The sequence below is a fragment of the Berghia stephanieae genome, chromosome 4 (genome assembly GCF_034508935.2).
Source record: "Berghia stephanieae isolate SIO BIC M18660-M18661 chromosome 4, UCSD_Bste_1.3, whole genome shotgun sequence".
In the NCBI taxonomy this organism is placed as follows: domain Eukaryota; kingdom Metazoa; phylum Mollusca; class Gastropoda; order Nudibranchia; family Aeolidiidae; genus Berghia; species Berghia stephanieae.
This window is the reverse complement of record NC_088363.1, coordinates 18,219,584-18,233,348: the sequence shown is the minus strand read 5'-3', so window position 1 is coordinate 18,233,348 and position 13,765 is coordinate 18,219,584. Positions and strand designations below refer to the sequence as shown.

At 38.4% G+C, this 13,765-nt stretch overlaps 2 protein-coding genes across 2 annotated transcripts in view; one reads left to right on the top strand and one right to left on the bottom strand.

Annotated features, from left to right (window-relative positions):
• LOC144971945 (uncharacterized) overlaps positions 1 to 928 on the bottom strand; it is a 6,395-nt gene extending 5,467 nt beyond the window's left edge. Inside the window, exon 1 of the mRNA XM_078913019.1 lies at positions 1 to 928. This exon is cut by the window's left edge and continues 27 nt beyond it. Within this exon, the coding sequence (XP_078769145.1) occupies positions 1 to 28 (28 nt within the window). The 5' untranslated portion in view covers positions 29 to 928.
• Positions 929 to 11,334: 10,406 nt separating this feature from the next.
• Positions 11,335 to 13,765, top strand: part of LOC144970144 (uncharacterized) — a 35,396-nt gene continuing 32,965 nt past the window's right edge. The window contains exon 1 of the mRNA XM_078909421.1: positions 11,335 to 11,659. Coding sequence (XP_078765547.1) covers positions 11,483 to 11,659 — 177 coding nt within the window. The 5' untranslated portion in view covers positions 11,335 to 11,482. The remainder of the gene's footprint in view (positions 11,660 to 13,765) is intronic.

Sequence of the window (13,765 nt, the reverse complement as noted above, 5' to 3'; positions counted from 1 at the left end):
GTGACAAAACGGCAATGAGCAACTTCATAATGACTGGTGATTACCACAGTAGTCTACTTTAACTTTAACGCAAAGATAAGCTGGCCGGTGCGGTGATGGTGCCAGTGAGATTTTGGTCAGGGTATTTATACACAGTTGGACACGACTTGGCATCGTTGTTGAGTCACGATTCCAGACAAACCGTTCGAAGTGTCAGTCACCTAAAGTAAAAATCGTGTCGTAAGAACATGTCATTGTGTGAACACGTTTAGTATGTGGTGCCATGGATAACGTTTGTGGCTCGTTTTATGAGGTTCCTTTGTTTCAAACCCCATTCTAGGATCTCTCGTAGTTTGCCTTCGAGGTGAATAAAAGCAGATATGTATGTCCCCTCGTCCTGTCCTGCTCGCAAACACCTCAAATCAAACTGGAAATCTATTTGATGTGAAGCAGAATTGTCTTTGTCTATATAACTATACTTGCCTAAAATGCTGCTTGTACGAATATGTAATGAAAGATAAAGTGATACCATTATACCCCTTCTGAATATGGAGGAATTTTATCTTACCATGTCATTAGAGCCATTTAAATTATGAAAAATCCCTATTATTTCTTTGGGTGAAAAAACAAACAAACAAACAAACAAACAAACTGAAAAACTAAAACAAAACAAACAAAAACAAAAAAAAAACAAAAAAAAAAAAAAACAAAGCAAAACAAACACAAAAACAAAAACAAACAAAGAGACGCAAGCGAGCAAGAATAAATATTCATATCAGCAGCAATCCTGTAAAATTAAACAAAACAAAACAAAACAAACAAAAACAGAAATCAAACAAACAAAAACTAAAAAAAAAAAAGAAAGAAAGAAAACACGCATTGATCACACTGATAATTATTCTTAACGTCCAACCTTCAAGCCTATAGATAGTATGCGCTTGGCTAAGAAGCTCATAACATTGCCATCCGGAAGTATAACGGACCAACACACAAAACTGTGTGATCCATGAACGTTTATAGTCCGATTAATACAGTTCAGTGAGCATTACTCATAAACGCGGATGGCAAAAAACAATAACAAAGACCTGAGTGACGTCATCTTCGAACTATCTATAGATAGAATGCGCTTGGCTAAGAAGCTCACAACATTGCCATCCGGAAGTATAACGGACCAACACACAAAATTCTGTGTAACCATGAACTTTTATAGTCTGGTTAATACAGTTTAGTGAGAACAACTCACAAACGCGGATGGCAAAAAACAATAACAAAGGCCTGTGTGACGTCATCTTCGTTCTATCTATTTTTCGGCAGAAACAAAGCAGTACAAGCAAAAAGATAACCAAAAACCAATCACTCAGAATAAGCATGGGGTGGGATTATTTGAGGAGTGTAAGAGAACTCTTATTGTGTGTTTGGAATTTCAAAACGGTGCCCAATGCAGCGCTTCTTAGATCCCAATCCGATAGGGACCGACTAGACTATAATTTATAATTCAAAATTCCAACGCAAGAGTTCAAGAATTATATAGATAGTATGCAGATGACGTCACTCATGTCTTTGTTATTGTTTTTGCCATCCGCGTTTGTGAGTTCTTCTCACTAAACTGTATTAACCAGACTATAAAAGTTCATGGTTACATAGAGTTTGTGTGTTGGTCCGTTATACTTCCGGATGGCAATGTTGTGAACTCCTTGGCCAAGCGCATTCTATCTATAGTATAGATAGTGTGCGCTTGGCTAAGAAGCTCATAACATTGCCATCCGGAAGTATAACGGACCAACACACAAACTCTGTGTATCCACGAACGTTTATAGTCGGGTTAATACAGTTCAGTGAGTAATACTCATAAACGCGGATGGCAAAAAACGATAACAAAGACCTGAGTGACGTCATCTTCGAACTATCTATATCGTAAAGCATCTGAAACGTGTGCCATAAATGCTAACTTGTTTTTGTTTTGTTTTGTTTTTGTTTTGTTTTGTTTGTTTGTTTTTTTAAATTTCAGACTCTACCAGTCATTTATGACCTACATCAATGAGCTGAAGGAAACACGAGGATATCCTTTTAAGCGTTGAAATGGTGCGTGGATCAAAATAAATCATCAATTTGGAATCTATAGATAGTATGCGCTTGGCTAAGAAACTCATAACATTGCCATCCGGAAATAAAACTGGCCAACACACAAAACTATCTGTAATCTTGAACGTTTATAGTCTGGTTAATACAGTTTAGTGAGAATTACTCATAAACATGGATGGCAAAAAAAAAAAAAAAAAAAAAAAAAAAAAAACAAAGACCAGAATGATGTCATCTTCCTTATGTCTGTATTGAGATGACTTGAACCATGGTTGTATTGATGCTTTGCGCGAAGCCAAAACAGCTCACAATATTATCAGCCGGACATAACGTACCAACACACAAAACTATGTGTAAGTTGTAAGCTTGAATAGTTTGATGACTACAATTTAGTGAGAACTCTTAAAAAATGGCCGGTGAAAAACAATTACAAAGATCTGAGTGACGTCAACTTTGTTCTATCTCTACTCTTGTGGCCACACATCCGGTTCGCTTTGACCTTTAGACATTCTTGATTGAATAAAAAAGATAAATACCTAATAAAATTGAAATAATATGGTAAAAACGAATTAAAAATATGCGCTCATCCGAACGTTTGACAAATTTTGAGGTGCTGAGTTCGATTCTGATCGATATCATTTTTTGTATCTGAGGACCAAAAAAAAAGTATTTTTAAAAATAGATTTCAGACGAAGAAAATGGCTGATGACTAATCAAACGATCCGTCTAAAATAGTGCATGCATTATTCTATAGATAGTATGCAGATGACGTCACTCAGGCATTGGTTATTGTTTTTGCCATCCGCGTTTGTGATTTGTTCTCACTAAACTGTATTAACCAGACTAAAAAACTTCATGGTTACACAGAGTTTGTGTGTTGGTCCGTTATACTTCCGGATGGCAATGTTGTGAACTCCTTGGACAAGCGCATTCTATCTATAGAGAGTATGCGCTTGGCTAAGAAGCTCATAACATTGCCATCCGGAAGTATAACGGACCAACACACAAAACTGTGTGTATCCATGAACGTTTATAGTCAGGTTAATACAGTTCAGTGAGCATTACTTATAAACGCGGATGGCAAAAAAAAAAACAAAAAAAAAAAAAAAAAACAATAACAGACCTGAGTGACGTCATCTTCGAACTATCTATACGATCTCCAAGGACAAAATAATACATATTCTTATAGTAAGGCACATTAATTGTGAAATAGAATAAAATCATAATATAGCAAGAAATGAAGAGAGTAGAGAAGTACCAGAAGACAATAGAGAATAAAAACATTGTGGCGATGAGGATTCGAACCCACGACCTGACTGCCACGGCAACTCAATCTGACCACGAGAGGGACGCTCGCCAAGAAAAAAAAACTTTCATGGTGTTTGTGTGGATTTCATTACCTAAAGCATCGCGAGATGGACTCAAGATAGTTACTACGTTTGAAACCACTTTTAGAAGAGTGATTGGTGGCGTCGATTGAAAAGTGACCCTCTCGTGGCCAGGCGGAGTTGCCGTAACAATCGGGCCGTAGGTTGAGGGCGTTCTTCACACTTCACAAATAGGCCAGATTGACTTTGCAAAATATGCCAAATATATGAAATAAATGTACGTGATTTTTTTTAAAATGCCAAACAATCTCTGATGTACCTAAATAGACAAATTTGGGACCCGGAATGAATGAATGGATATGGAATGGCTGCTCTGTCTCTATGGACGCTTGCCGTGAATGTGTGAGTTACTTCGAGTATGTCAGTCTGTTTCTAGTATCCAGTTAGTAATTTGTTTCCAATAAATCTCTGTCCAGTGCAAGTGTTCTTCGCTTTTGAATGTCACCATGTGTGTTAAAGATAAGGTGCTCACAAATTGGATGTTTTCTTGTGTTGTTGAAATCAGTTCTTCGGTTGTTATTTCTAAATGTATTTGATATTTTTTGAGATCTTGATTCAATGTTGTTGAAAGTGAAGTAAAATAAAAATCTGAAAAGGTATATATGAAAAAGTGCCGGACAAAACAGAAAGGAAAAATACGAGAAAAACAAAACAAAACAATCCCGAATAATCAGCCTGCCACTCGTTGTCCAAGCAGGCTGAAATTTTCTTGTACTTTTCACTAGCAGTCAGGTCTGATAACATAACGCAATAATAGGTTGTTTTAACATTGTTGTCATGGACTATATTTTGTGTTGATTTGAGAGTATTTCCATTACAAACATGAGCCCCAAAACAATCTGGTTTATCAGACTGGCAAATAAGTACCTACACATGAATACCGTTTCAGATTTTTATAAAACCTATTTTTTTCAATGCCAGACGTAGAGTTTTTGGAATTTGCTATTAAAATGCCAAACTGGAATTCCTATTATTTTTTTATTTTGCTCGACTACCTTTTTGTACCCAACATCTGTAGACATCTCAATGTCAGAGATCCGTCAACAGTACCACTTTCAATCGATAAAATTGTTTAAATCGGAATGCTTTGCCTTAAATTTATTGACAAATCTAAATTTCGTACATGAGATTAGAAACAAATTTAATTTGAAATTACGTTTTGAACGGACGTACACTAAGGGACCTGTAGCACCAGTAAAATGTAAATTTCTTCGTCAAATACGACTATTTGCCCAGCTCACTTGCTGGGTGACATCACGATACACCTTTAAATATATCAATATTTTGAAAATCGATTTTGAAATCGCCTGTCTGATTGTATTGAAAAATTTAGATATATTATTATTATTATTGTATTAAATATGCTGTGGGTGGCGACGTGAACATATTTGCAGTTCAAATAACAGGACGCGTTTATGGGCTCGTTTTGACATTGTTTTTGTAGTGGAAATTATTTTTAGATGGTTTGAGAGTATTTCCATTACAACAATGATACCATAGGGTTATCAGACCTGCAAAATGAGTACATGTCGGTGGGTGGTCTACATGTTTTGATATTTATTTCACGTATTTTTTACAAGATCTAGCATCTCAATGAATAGAGGACTGAACTGGATTTTCAACCGTACACTGCCAAAAACTGACAAAGCATGATTGGGGCAGAATTAATTTTTTTCATAATATCGAAAACTTGCCCTCAACTTGCCAAACATTCTTAGACTTTGAATTTCCGTAAATAAAGATTTCAAATTGACAAACACTGGCGTTTTTTGTTTGTTTGTTTTTTTTTAAATTTCTTATTTGTTTTTTTTGTTTTTTTTTTTTGTGGGGGGGGGGGGGGGGTGGGGGTGTTTGGAGAGGGAGGGTTGGTGGTTTGTTTGTCATTTTGTTGTTGTTGCTGTTGACATTTGTTTGGGGTTTTTGTTTTGTTTTAAGTTTGTTTTGATTTTTGTCTTGTTTATTTTATTCTTTTTTGCCTTGGAAATTGTAGATTTTGGATGTTATAGAAACTGCCAATTATGTAAGCAATATCCAATAAAATTGTATACCATTTTGTATATGATGAAACGGAGAATCTGAAGGTAAAAACGCAATTTCTGCTCTCTTTTATACCTCTTCAGTTCTGGCCATTGCATCCTTCGAATAATGATGACGATGATGATGATGATGATGATGATGATGATGATGATGATGATGATGATATGATAGCGCTGCGGTGGACCCTCGCTCTGAGTAATCACAAAGGCATCCTAGTCAACCTAGCTCTTGAGAAAACGCACCTTCCCAAAAAAAGCTAATTAAAACTAGAAACATGAAAGAAATTGAAAGTAAGAATTATACGATCGATCTCAAAAGGTAGCCTTAAAAACTTTAAAAAAAACAAACAAACAAACAAAAAAAACGTCTCTGACCTTAATTCTACTCTATATCACGTTCTTGATAACCATGCTCCAATTGTAAAGTAATATGTGACGGAAACATGAGAGGCTGGTTGGTTCAAATCCGAGGTAAAAAAAAAAAAAGGCCAAACAAGACAGGAGACTGACACAAAGTAGGCCATGGCAAAAAAACAAAACAAAACCGGATTAACTGTCGATCGTGATATGTACTGCGCTATGAACAGAAAATTAGATAATTGCGGAAAGAAAAAAGCTGAAAAAGGATTATTACAAACAAAATTTAGAAACGTCAAATCATGTAAAGAGCTGCACCACGTGACAAACGATTTGTTCGGGAGAACAAAATATTAGGACTCTCCCGAGCTGTGAGTCAAACTCTAAGCTGAGAGTTTTGCAACCCTTTTTACCTCTAAGATTTTGAAATATGAGGAAAGAGATGGACTCTGCAACTACCCAAAACCGCGTTTTAAAAGTTTCGATGGAACTCCACTGTTCATATTTGAACCAGCAACAGAAGAAGTTCGACAAATTGTGATGAACAGTCCAATAAAATTTTATGATTTGGAACCAAATTCCTAAATGTTTATTTAAAGAACACATAGATGCTCCATTACCTTCAGTAACCAGCATTATCAATGATCGTCTCTTTTCTGGCATAGTTCCTGATGCTTTTAAAAAAGCGAATGTAAAACCTCTTTTCAAGAAAAGTGATCTAGACATAAATGGTTTCAATAATTACAATATTACAGACCTGTATCAAACCTTTCTTTCTTGTAAAAAATCATGGATTTATTCTTATGACAGTTTCGTGACAAACGCACTTGATGTTATTGATGTCTATTGTGTGGCAGCAGCCTCTTATGGTTTTCACACTATTATGTTATGACGATCGACCCAAACAGCAAAGTCTGGTCCGCATTCGTGCACCGTCGCAAACCCACCGGGTAGCATCGTCACTACACACTGTTCGACTAGATGCTCTGCCGTCTCAGGTTCTTGCCCACAGCGGGTACATGTTGGACAGGTAGAAAGACCCCATCGATGAAGCACACTTGCGAACGTGAAGCCGTGATCTCCTTTACCTGTACGGCATTAAATTCCATTCGTCGACAAATTATAATACTCTTGTATCCTCGTATAGGACAGAGAGAGAGAAATGAGAGAGAAAGGAGAGAGAGAGAGAGAGAGAGAGAGAGAGAGAGGAGAGAGGAGAGAGAGAGGAGAGAGAGAAAGAGAGAGAGAAGGAGAAGAGAGAGAGAGAGAGAGAAAGAGAGAGAGAGAGAGAGAGAGAGAGAGAGAGAAGAGAGAGAGAGAGAAGCCATGAATGAGAGAGAGAAAAGGAGAGAGAGAGAGAGAGAGAGAAATGGAGAGAGAGAAAGGAGAGACAGACAGAGAGAGAGAGAGAAATGATGAGAGGAGAAAGGAGAGAGAGAGAGAGAGAGAAATGAAGAGAGAGAGAGAGAGAAAGGAGAGTGAGAGAGAGAGAGAGAGAGAGAGAGAGAGAGAGGAGAGACAGACACAGAGAGAGAGGAGAGACAGACAGAACACCACCACACACACAAGAGAGAGAGAGAGAGAGAGAGAGAGAGAGAGAGAGAGAGAGAGAGAGAGAGAGAGAGAGACCACAGGCTTTCCCTCTCATGGCTTGTTACAGGAATAATATATTATGGAGTATGATGAAGATGGTGAATGGTGTTATAGGGGAATGGTGAAAGTGAAGGATTGTAACGAAAATATTAGGAAGGTTGTTGTGATGATGATGATGATGATGATGATGATGATGATGATGATGATGATGATGATGTTGTTGTTGTTGATGCCGGTTTGTTTGTTTGTTTTTTGTTGTTGTTTTTTTTTTTTCGATGACTACTATGTTACTAGTGTGCATCTGTGTGAGTGTGTCTATGTCAATATTGTATTGTTATAAATCTGTAACCAAATGACAAATTGCCACTTTTTGAGGACAATAAAGATACTGTATTTTATTATTATGAGAACCTGGGGAACTTCTCGCCCAGCTCATAGAAGATACCCCGCCCCCGAGGAACCGTATTCATACGACAGTTGACGAGACCATGGCCACATTTGTTGAAGAACATTAAAATTTAGACTACAATTACGTGTGAAAGAGGACATGGATGACACTCAAATTCGTCTGTAAAGTTCGTAAATAGGTAAGAAAATTATTGGCCTTTCAGCTTCACCCTAGCTGACACCTCTTCTCTTGTCGCTCTTTTAAACTTCTCTGAAAATAAAGATATTATAGAAATAAAATAGGTATAACAAAATTATTGTTGTAATTTCAGTTTTACAGATTTATTTAATAAATTATATATACAACTTATCTCTTCTTATATCGATAACAACACTCTTCTTCTTCTTCTTCTTCTTCTTCTTCTTGGTTCCATGCCTGGTCCAGGCTTCGGATACTGCATGAATTATCTCTCTCCATTCCTCCCTGTCTCTTGCTTTTTCAAACAGCTCTTGGATTGTTAGGTTGGTGAAGACCTTCAGTTGGTCTATGAGTGTTTTTCTTTGTCTCCCCCGGGCGCGTTTACCAGGTATTTTTCCACAACTTGCCAGGTATTCATTCTTATCTTTCCTTACTATGTGTCCGAAAAAGGATAGTTGTCGATCCGCTATTAAGGGCATTAGTTTCCTTTGTTGGTATGTTTGTTTTAGCACTTCTTCGTTCGTTTTGTGTGCAGTATACGATATTCTCTGCATCCTTCTCAAGCACCACATTTCAAAAGCTTCAATGTTCTTTTGTGTTTCTGCATTTGTAGTCCAGCTTTCGCATCCGTATAACAAGATTGGCCACACGTAGCACTTCAAGACTCGGAATCTAATCCCGAACGACATCTGTTTGTTTTTCAAAATGTTTCCCAGGTCCATGAAGGCCTGTTTGGCTTGAGTTATTCTTGCTCGTATGTCTCGGTTACATCTTCCATCTGTTTTCACTATTGAACCTAGGTATTTAAAACTTTCTACGTTGGTAAGTTGCTCGCCGTGAATCGTTATATTATTGCAGGTGTTGTTGTTTTCGGGGTTTTTTCTGTATTACCATGCATTCCGTTTTGGTGATATTCACTTCCATTCCCTTGGCTTCACTATCTACTACCACTTTGTCAACAATCTTTTGAAGTTGGATTTCTGATGTTGCAATGAGTACCGTATCGTCTGCGTATCTTATATTATTTATGTTGATTACAGGTTATGCAAAGACAATGGCATACAAACAAAAATGAGAGAAGAATTTGAAAATGCACTCATGATACAAAGCCAAAGTGAACCTGATAACGAAAAATGTGAAAAACAATTTGATATATTCCAAAAGTGTGTCAAAGCAACTGCAGAAAAGCATTTACCAATAGCTCAAATAAACAGCAAAAAGGAATGGATGACAAATGAAATTCTAAACCTATTTGAAGAAAGACGAAAATGCAACAGAGGGTCTGCAGAATACCAAACATTGAACAACCACATTAAATCCAAATGCATCGAGGCACACGAGAACTATCTAGACTGGAAATGCTGCGAAATCGAAAGAGAATACAAACCCAACCCCCAACAAGCTCACCAAAGAATAAAAGAACTATCAGGGAAAAGGAAAAGCAAAGCAGCAGGAAGTTGTATCCAAAACAAACAAGGGGAACTGCTATTTGAAGAACAACATATAGAAAGCCGATGGGTAGAATACATAGGCGAACTGTACAATGATCCAAATAGAAATGAACCACCACTGAAATTCAAAGAACCATTAAGCGGACCAAACATCACCAAAAGTGAAATTGAACATGCCATGGTAAAGCAACAGGCCCTGATGAAATATCTGTAGAGGTATTAAAAAGCCTAGGAGATCTAGCAATTGATGAACTTTACATATTATTCAACAATATATACAACACTGGGAAAATTCCAGAAGATCTCTGTAACTCTATTTTCATAGCAATACCAAAGAAAGCAGGTGCAGTCAGATGCGAAAATTTTAGAACTATAAGTTTAATAAGCCACATCAACAAAATACTGTTGCGTATAATTATCAACAGGCTAAGGAATAAGATTAACCCCGAAATCGCAGAAGAACAATATGGATTCCAACCTGACAGAGGGACAAGGAACGCAATATACCTCCTCCGTGTTTTAAGTGAAAAAGCTATACAGGTTCAGACCCCACTATACCTCTGTTTTGTCGACTACAAAAAAGCTTTTGATAGAGTACGCCACGAAGAAATACTAAAACAACTGCACTCCATTGGCGCTGATGAGAAAGACCTCAGACTCATGCAAACATTATACTACACCCAGCAGGCATCTATCAAAATCGGAAACTCTACAGGAAATTCCATTCCTATTAAGAAAGGAGTCCGTCAAGGGTGTGTTGCCTCACCAGATCTGTTTAATCTATACCAAGAAATAATCATGAGGGGCATCATCATCATCATCATATCTTGTCGCGCCAGTGAGTCAGCCAGTCCCGGGCAGTCTGGTTGCATTCCCTCAGGTCAGCATTGGTGCAGTGAGGTCCCAGCGAGCATTCGGACAGGATGTGGTCCATGGTCTGTCTGGGGTGACCGCATGGGCATTCAGTGCCCGGTGAGATTTTCCATTTAAAGAGATTGGTGACGGTGTTTCCCACCTTTGCTCTAGCTCTGTTCAACGCCACCCAGTCTTTTCTCTTGAGGTCTGTGCCTGCTGGGAGCTTTTCTGTTGGGGGCTGGAGGGCATCGTTTGCTGTCTTGTCCCATTCTACCCATTTGTCCAGGCGGAAGAATGCTGAATGGTCTGGGTGAAGGCTCTCTATTGTGAGGAAGCTTTTCCTTGATTTGAGCCTGCTTTTGGGGCAATTGTGGTCATAAAGGGGGTGTCTCTGGTCCATTTCCTGTTTGTATTTTTGTATTTGGGCATGAGTTTCCCTCCGGATGTGTGGTGGGGCTATTCCTGCTGCACGGTAGACCAGTGGTAATGGTGTTGCTCTCAGCTGGCCCGTTACGATCCGGCAGGCGTTGTTGAGCTCGGGGTCTAGCTTGGAGGCATGGCATGATCGGGCCCATACAGCTGAGCAGTACTCCGCAGTTGAGAAGCTGAGGGCCAATGCTGTGGTCCTTATAGTTTTAGGGTCAGTTCCCCAGTTCATGATTGCCAGCTTTCCAAGGAGGGCATTTCGCGTGGACACTTTTGCCTTGGTCTTCCTCACGTGTTCTCTGAAGGACAGAGTCCGATCAAGCGTCACTCCGAGGTACACTGGGTGGTAGTTGTACTCTAATGTCTGGCCATTCCACTTGATGTTAAGTTTTTTGTGGGCTTGGTGGTTGTTGAGGTGAAATGCACACACTTGTGTTTTCCCTGGGTTGGGGGCATAACTAATATGGAGAGAATAAAAGTAGGAGGTCACAACATAAATAATATAAGATACGCAGAACAACACTCTAGAAAGCTGTAAATCATATCGATATATTGATATTCCGATACGATATCATCTTGTACCCAGCTTTTGTATCGATCGAACGTTGCAACTGTCGGCCATGATAACCTCACCCTGTGGATTATTTCCTTAAAAATAGTGACTGTTTATTGTTTACAAACTTTACCTGAAAGAGTATTTTAAAGGATTATAACGTGCAATAAGCTTTTAAAATGGCTGGGGACGTTTCTGACAGTTTCATAGCGGAGGTCGCCGAAAGTTATAGATCTTCATTGGATGACTTGAAAATGAACAGCAAGCCCCAGATCAGCATGTTGACGATGTTAGCAGAAGATCACGTCCACTACGCCGATGAAATCGTGAAAGTGATTGAGGAACAGATAAAGAAGGTTCTATTTTTGTTTGTATTGCTTATATAGTATGTCTGATTTATGAAAATTACGTTATCCAGATTAGATTGTTCTGACAGAAACATTGTTCCAAGAAAAAAGAAGTCTGGCCAGCTGGACCAGCTGTTCATGTTAAAGTTAAAGTTAAATGATAGAATGTTGTGTCACAGTCTTTGGAATTGGAACTTGGTTTTTTTTTTACTTGTCAATCATGCGACATAAGAAGTATAAGTACTAGACAATTATGGGAAGAAAGTTGCCATGTATTCTAACATCAAAGCCATGACAAAAAGAAATAAATTAGTATACAAATGACTAATGGTTATAATTATAATTATAATGGGACATGGACATGGATCTGAACAATCTCACCCAGACACATCATTCATATTCACAGTGTCTATTCCCAAACGCTTTTATGAATAGAAGAATAATATGGCTATTCCCAACCAGTGTTTTCTTTTGATGGCTAGCCTAAGAGTTCTACAACTACGAGACTAAGAGAGTTTACGTAGTTGTGTCTCTCTTCATTAACCGTCAAAGTCATAAGGTATCTAAAGGAGGTCATTGATTTTTAAAGATTTGTCTTGTACTAACATGTTGCCAAGAAGACAGGAAATATTGAGGTCCAGTAGTCGGAGCACTAGTCCCTGTGTGTTCAGGTTTGGTGTGATGTTGAGATGACGATTCCACATTCCACTCTCCTCTCTCGTTAAACCATGTGAGGCCTGTAGGCTATGTCACTTTGGTACCACAATGCGCATCTGTGTATTGCCTTTTTATCAGTATAAAATGTTCTAATTTTGAGACATTTTAATCTGTGTCGATTTTATCAGCCGTGTCACTTCTTTATCAACACTGGTTGGGAATACGCAAATTGAACTATCCCTAACTCCGGTTGGGAATATGCAAATTGTACTATCCCCAATAGGCAAATTTTACTATCCCCAACACCGGTTGGGAATAAGCACAGTCTACTTTTATATTTGTGAAACAGTTGAAAAACACATTCGCATTGGTCATCACTGAATGATCTGCCTCTTATGTGGCAACATTACCTGGTTATCAGTAGTTCAGTCCAAGCCGGTATTGGGGATGTCGCTCAATTGGGACAGCTGCTTTTTATGGACGATTTCTTGGGAACGTAATGTTTTTCTATATAAAAAGTCATAACCTTTCCAATTCCGAGCCGCTTAATTGGGACAGACCGCCACTTAATGGGAACCATTCATCACAAAGGTGTGAATGATAAAATTTACCTGTATCCCCTATTAGTGTCTATCACGACAGCCAATAGGATTTGTCGTCTTACCGTTCATCATAGTCATCACAGAGATGTGAACAATAGACTTTACCTTTATCCCTTGTCAGTGTCATCTACTGCCATTGTCACGTTCATGGTCATGGGTCAATGGCCATGGTGCTAGGTTTGCCAGTAAACTGACCAATGGTGCGATAGGTAATGAGTGATGCCTTTGTTCAAGGATCAAAGGAGTAGACTCAGGAAGACATCAGGCTCATCCATGGAACATCCCCAGTTGAACGGCGCTTCGCTGAAGTCACGGCAGCTATAATATCGATTTTTAATTTGACAGTTGAGCTAAATCATGTCACCAAACAGAGCCGCTACGATTTATGTGTTCACAGTAACAATAATAACTGAATACTCATTACATATTATTTTTTGAAAGACAATCGGAAAAACTTATTGCACAAATACCATTAAAAAAAATATTGCAAACAGAATTCCTGCAGTTGATGGCAAAGTCTGTGCTCCAGTATCCACATTAGTACCATTTTGAACTTTTTAATGCTTTTACATGCGACGGATGTCCAGTTTTATCATGCTATAAAACAAATTTTACATGCAACCTCCCACAGAAATCAGGTCTCAAGCCAGCAATGCAGAGAGACAATCGGTTTTAATATATCGAAATTCATATTGATTCGTGTTTATACAATAAGTGGTGCAGTTCCTTGGTTGCTAAAGTATGGTCATCATGTCGGCTTATTAGACCACCGCACAGTATGAGGGTATACTCATGTAGAGTGAGCCATGTGAAAAATTGCTCAATTTCTTCATGGCTGCCACTTAATTGGGACGAT